This window comes from Eptatretus burgeri, chromosome 10 (assembly GCF_056783735.1).
Source record: "Eptatretus burgeri isolate ZD-2024b chromosome 10, Ebu_testis_v1, whole genome shotgun sequence".
Taxonomy (NCBI): Eukaryota; Metazoa; Chordata; class Myxini; order Myxiniformes; family Myxinidae; genus Eptatretus; species Eptatretus burgeri.
In genome coordinates this window covers 70,426,234-70,431,233 of record NC_140970.1, presented here as the reverse complement: position 1 = coordinate 70,431,233, position 5,000 = coordinate 70,426,234, and the positions used below count along the sequence as shown (strand labels likewise).

Below are 5,000 nucleotides of genomic sequence, written 5' to 3'. Positions count from 1 at the left end.
GGAGGGAGACGTGGAGGGAGGGAGACGTGGAGAGAGGGAGACGTGGAGAGAGGGAGACGTGGAGAGAGGGAGACGTGGAGAGAGGGAGACGTGGAGAGAGGGAGACGTGGAGAGAGGGAGACGTGGAGAGAGGGAGACGTGGAGAGAGGGAGACGTGGAGAGAGGGAGACGTGGAGAGAGGGAGACGTGGAGAGAGGGAGACGTGGAGAGAGGGAGACGTGGAGAGAGGGAGACGTGGAGAGAGGGAGACGTGGAGAGAGGGAGACGGGAGAGAGGGAGACGGGAGAGAGGGAGACGTGGAGAGAGGGAGACGGGAGAGAGGGAGACGTGGAGAGAGGGAGACGTGGGAGAGAGGGAGACGGGAGAGAGGGAGACGTGGAGAGAGGGAGACGTGGAGAGAGGGAGACGTGAGAGAGGGAGACGGGAGAGAGGGAGACGTGGAGAGAGGGAGAGACGTGGGAGAGAGGGAGACGTGGGAGAGAGGGAGACGTGGGAGAGAGGGAGACGTGAGAGAGGGAGACGTGGAGAGAGGGAGACGTGGAGAGAGGGAGACGTGGAGAGAGGGAGACGTGGAGAGAGGGAGACGTGGAGAGAGGGAGACGTGGAGAGAGGGAGACGTGGAGAGAGGGAGACGTGGAGAGAGGGAGACGTGGAGAGAGGGAGACGTGGAGAGAGGGAGACGTGGAGAGAGGGAGACGTGGAGAGAGGGAGACAACAGGGAGAGAGGGAGACGTGAGGGAGGGAGACGTGGAGGGAGGGAGACGATGGAGGGAGGGAGACGTGGAGAGGAGGGAGACGTGGAGAGAGGGAGACGGGAGAGAGGGAGACGTGGAGAGAGGGAGACGGGAGGGAGGGAGACAGGGAGAGGGAGACAGGAGAGAGGGAGACAGGGAGAGAGGGAGAGAGGGAGACAGGGAGAGAGGGAGACAGGGAGACAGGAGACAGGGGACAGGGAGACAGGGAGAGAGACAGGGAGAGAGACAGGGAGAGAGGGAGAGAGAGGGAGACAGGAGAGACAGGGAGAGAGAGAGAGAGAGGAGACAGGGAGAGAGAGAGACAGGGAGAGGGAGACAGGGAGAGAGGGAGAGAGGAGACAGGGAGACAGGGAGAGGGAGAGAGGGAGACAGGGAGACAGGGAGAGAGAGGGGAGAGAGGGGAGACAGGGAGACAGGGAGAGACAGGGAGAGAGGGAGAGAGAGGGAGAGAGAGAGAGAGGGAGAGAGGGAGACAGGGAGAGAGGGAGACAGGAGAGAGAGACAGGGAGAGGGAGACAGGGAGAGAGGGAGACAGGAGACAGGGAGAGAGAGAGAGGGGAGACAGGGAGAGAGGGAGACAGGGAGAGAGGGAGAGAGGGAGACAGGGGAGAGGGAGACAGGGAGACAGGGAGAGAGAGACAGGGAGAGAGGGAGACAGGGAGAGAGGGAGACAGGGAGAGAGGGAGACAGGAGAGAGGGAGACAGGGAGAGAGGGAGACAGGAGAGAGAGGAGAGACAGAGAGAGGGAGACAGGGAGAGAGGAGACAGGAGACAGGGAGAGAGGGAGAGAGGAGACAGGGGGAGACAGGGAGAGAGGGAGACAGGGAGACAGGGAGACAGGGAGAGAGGGAGACAGGGAGACAGGGAGAGAGGGAGACAGGGAGAGAGGGAGACAGGGAGAGAGCGAGACAGGGAGAGAGGGAGACAGGGAGAGAGGGAGACAGGGAGAGAGGGAGAGAGGGAGAGAGGGAGACAGGGAGAGAGGGAGAGAGGGAGACAGGGAGACAGGGAGACAGGGAGAGAGGGAGACAGGGAGAGAGAGAGACAGGGAGAGAGGGAGAGAGGGAGACAGGGAGAGAGGGAGACAGGGAGAGAGGGAGAGAGGGAGACAGGGAGACAGGGAGACAGGGAGACAGGGAGACAGGGAGACAGGGAGACAGGGAGACAGGGAGACAGGGAGACACGGAGACAGGGAGACACGGAGAGAGGGAGAGAGGGAGACGGGGAGAGAAGGAGAGACGGAGAGAGGGAGACAGGGAGAGAGGGAGACAGGGAGAGAGGGAGACAGGGAGAGAGGGAGACAGGGAGAGAGGGAGACAGGGAGAGAGGGAGACAGGGAGAGAGGGAGACAGGGAGAGGGAGACAGGGAGAGAGGAGACAGGGAGAGAGGGAGAGAGGGAGAGAGAGGGAGACAGGGAGAGAGGGAGACAGGGAGAGAGGGAGAGACGGAGACAGGGAGACAGGGAGACAGGGAGACAGGGAGACAGGGAGACAGGGAGACAGGGAGACAGGGAGACAGGGAGACAGGGAGACAGGGAGACACGGAGAGAGGGAGACAGGGAGACAGGGAGACACGGAGAGAGGGAGACAGGGAGACAGGGAGACAGGGAGACACGGAGAGAGGGAGACAGGGAGACAGGGAGACAGGGAGACACGGAGAGAGGGAGACAGGGAGACAGGGAGACACGGAGAGAGGGAGACAGGGAGAGGGGGAGACAGGGAGACAGGGAGACAGGGAGACAGGGAGACAGGGAGACAGGGAGACACGGAGACAGGGAGACACGGAGACAGGGAGACACGGAGACAGGGAGACACGGAGACAGGGAGACACGGAGATACGGAGAGAGGGAGACAGGGAGAGAGGGAGACAGGGAGAGAGGGAGACAGGGAGACAGGGAGACAGGGAGACAGGGAGACAGGGAGACAGGGAGACAGGGAGACAGGGAGACAGGGAGACAGGGAGACAGGGAGAGAGGAGAGAGGGAGACAGGGAGAGAGGGAGACAGGGAGAGAGGGAGACAGGGAGAGAGGGAGACAGGGAGAGAGGGAGAGAGGGAGAGAGAGACAGGGAGAGAGGGAGACAGGGAGAGAGGAGACAGAGGAGAGAGAGAGGGAGACAGGGAGAGAGGGAGACAGGGAGAGAGGGAGACAGGGAGAGAGGGAGACAGGGAGACAGGGAGACAGGGAGACAGGGAGACAGGGAGACAGGGAGACAGGGAGAGAGGGAGACAGAGAGACAGGGAGAGAGGGAGAGAGGGAGACAGGGAGACAGGGAGACAGGGAGAGAGGGAGAGAGGGAGAGAGGGAGAGAGGGAGACAGGGAGAGAGGGAGACAGGGAGAGAGGGAGACAGGGAGAGAGGGAGAGGGGAGAGAGGGAGACAGGGAGAGAGGGAGACAGGGAGAGAGGGAGACAGGGAGACAGAGGGAGAGAGGGAGAGAGGGAGAGAGGGAGAGAGGGAGACAGGGAGAGAGGGAGACAGGGAGAGAGGGAGAGAGGGAGACAGGGAGAGAGGGAGAGAGGGAGACAGGGAGACAGGGAGAGAGGGAGACAGGGAGACAGGGAGACAGGGAGAGAGGGAGAGAGGGAGAGAGGGAGAGAGGGAGACAGGGAGAGAGGGAGAGAGGAGAGAGGGAGAGAGGGAGACAGGGAGAGAGGGAGACAGGGAGAGAGGGAGACAGGGAGAGAGGGAGAGAGGGAGAGAGGGAGAGAGGGAGAGAGGGAGAGAGGGAGAGAGGGAGAGAGGGAGAGAGGGAGACAGGGAGACAGGGAGACAGGGAGAGAGGGAGAGAGGGAGAGAGAGGGGAGAGAGGGAGACAGCGAGAGAGGGAGACAGGGAGACAGGGAGACAGGGAGAGAGGGAGAGAGGGAGACAGGGAGACAGGGAGACAGGGAGAGAGGGAGACAGGGAGAGAGGGAGAGAGGGAGACAGGGAGAGAGGGAGACAGGGAGAGAGGGAGACAGGGAGAGAGGGAGACAGGGAGAGAGGGAGACAGGGAGAGAGGGAGAGAGGGAGAGAGGGGGAGAGGGAGACAGGGAGAGAGGGAGAGAGGGAGAGAGGGAGAGAGGGAGACAGGGAGAGAGGGAGACAGGGAGAGAGGGAGACAGGGAGACAGGGAGACAGGGAGATAGAGGGAGAGAGGGAGACAGGGAGACAGGGAGAGAGGGAGAGAGGGAGAGAGGGAGAGAGGGAGAGGGGAGACGGGGAGACGGGAGACAGGGAGATGGGGAGAGAGGGAGACAGGGAGACGGGGAGACGGGGAGAGAGGGAGACAGAGGGAGACAGAGGGAGAGAGGGAGACAGGGAGAGAGGGAGACAGGGAGAGAGGGAGACAGGGAGAGAGGGAGATAGAGGGAGACAGAGGGAGAGAGGGAGAGAGGGAGAGAGGGAGAGAGGGAGACAGGGAGACAGGGAGACAGGGAGACAGGGAGACAGGGAGACAGGGAGAGAGGAGAGAGGGAGACAGGGAGACAGGGAGACAGGGAGACAGGGAGAGAGGGAGAGAGGGAGAGAGAGAGAGGGAGACAGGGAGAGAGGGAGACAGGGAGAGAGGGAGAGAGGGAGAGAGGGAGACAGGGAGAGAGGGAGACAGGGAGACAGGGAGACAGGGAGAGAGGGAGACAGGGAGAGAGGGAGAGAGGGAGACAGGGAGAGAGGGAGAGAGGGAGACAGGGAGAGAGGAGACAGGGAGAGAGGGAGACAGGGAGAGAGGGAGAGAGGGAGAGAGGGAGACAGGGAGACAGGGAGACAGGGAGAGAGGGAGACAGGGAGACAGGGAGAGAGGGAGAGAGGGAGAGAGGGAGAGAGGGAGAGAGGGAGAGAGGGAGAGAGGGAGACAGGGAGAGAGGGAGACAGGGAGAGAGGGAGACAGGGAGAGAGGGAGACAGGGAGAGAGGGAGAGAGGGAGATAGAGGGAGACAGAGGGAGAGAGGGAGAGAGGGAGAGAGGGAGACAGGGAGACAGGGAGAGAGGGAGATAGAGGGAGAGAGGGAGACAGGGAGACAGGGAGACAGGGAGACAGGGAGACAGGGAGAGAGGGAGAGAGGGAGACAGGGAGACAGGGAGACAGGGAGAGAGGGAGACAGGGAGAGAGGGAGAGAGGGAGACAGGGAGAGAGGGAGACACGGAGAGAGGGAGACAGGGAGAGAGGGAGATAGAGGGAGACAGAGGGAGAGAGGGAGAGAGGGAGAGAGGGAGAGAGGGAGACAGGGAGACAGGGAGACAGGGAGACAGGGACACAGGCAG

General features: G+C 62.3%; 2 protein-coding genes across 2 annotated transcripts in view; one reads left to right on the top strand and one right to left on the bottom strand.

Moving 5' to 3' along the window:
• Positions 1 to 2,076: 2,076 nt before the first annotated feature.
• LOC147018824 (uncharacterized) lies at positions 2,077 to 2,973 on the bottom strand (the record flags this gene model as incomplete). Its single annotated transcript, XM_085898874.1, has 1 exon — positions 2,077 to 2,973. A coding segment is annotated over one exon (897 nt), but the record flags the coding sequence as incomplete, so codon positions are not given.
• Positions 2,974 to 3,447: 474 nt separating this feature from the next.
• The window catches only part of LOC147018823 (uncharacterized), a gene marked incomplete at both ends in the record, with an annotated part of 1,775 nt that continues 222 nt past the window's right edge, over positions 3,448 to 5,000 (top strand). Inside the window, 2 exons of the mRNA XM_085898873.1 lie at positions 3,448 to 4,153; positions 4,516 to 5,000. The exon at positions 4,516 to 5,000 is cut by the window's right edge and continues 222 nt beyond it. Of these exons, the coding sequence (XP_085754999.1) occupies positions 3,448 to 4,153; positions 4,516 to 5,000 (1,191 nt within the window). The remainder of the gene's footprint in view (positions 4,154 to 4,515) is intronic.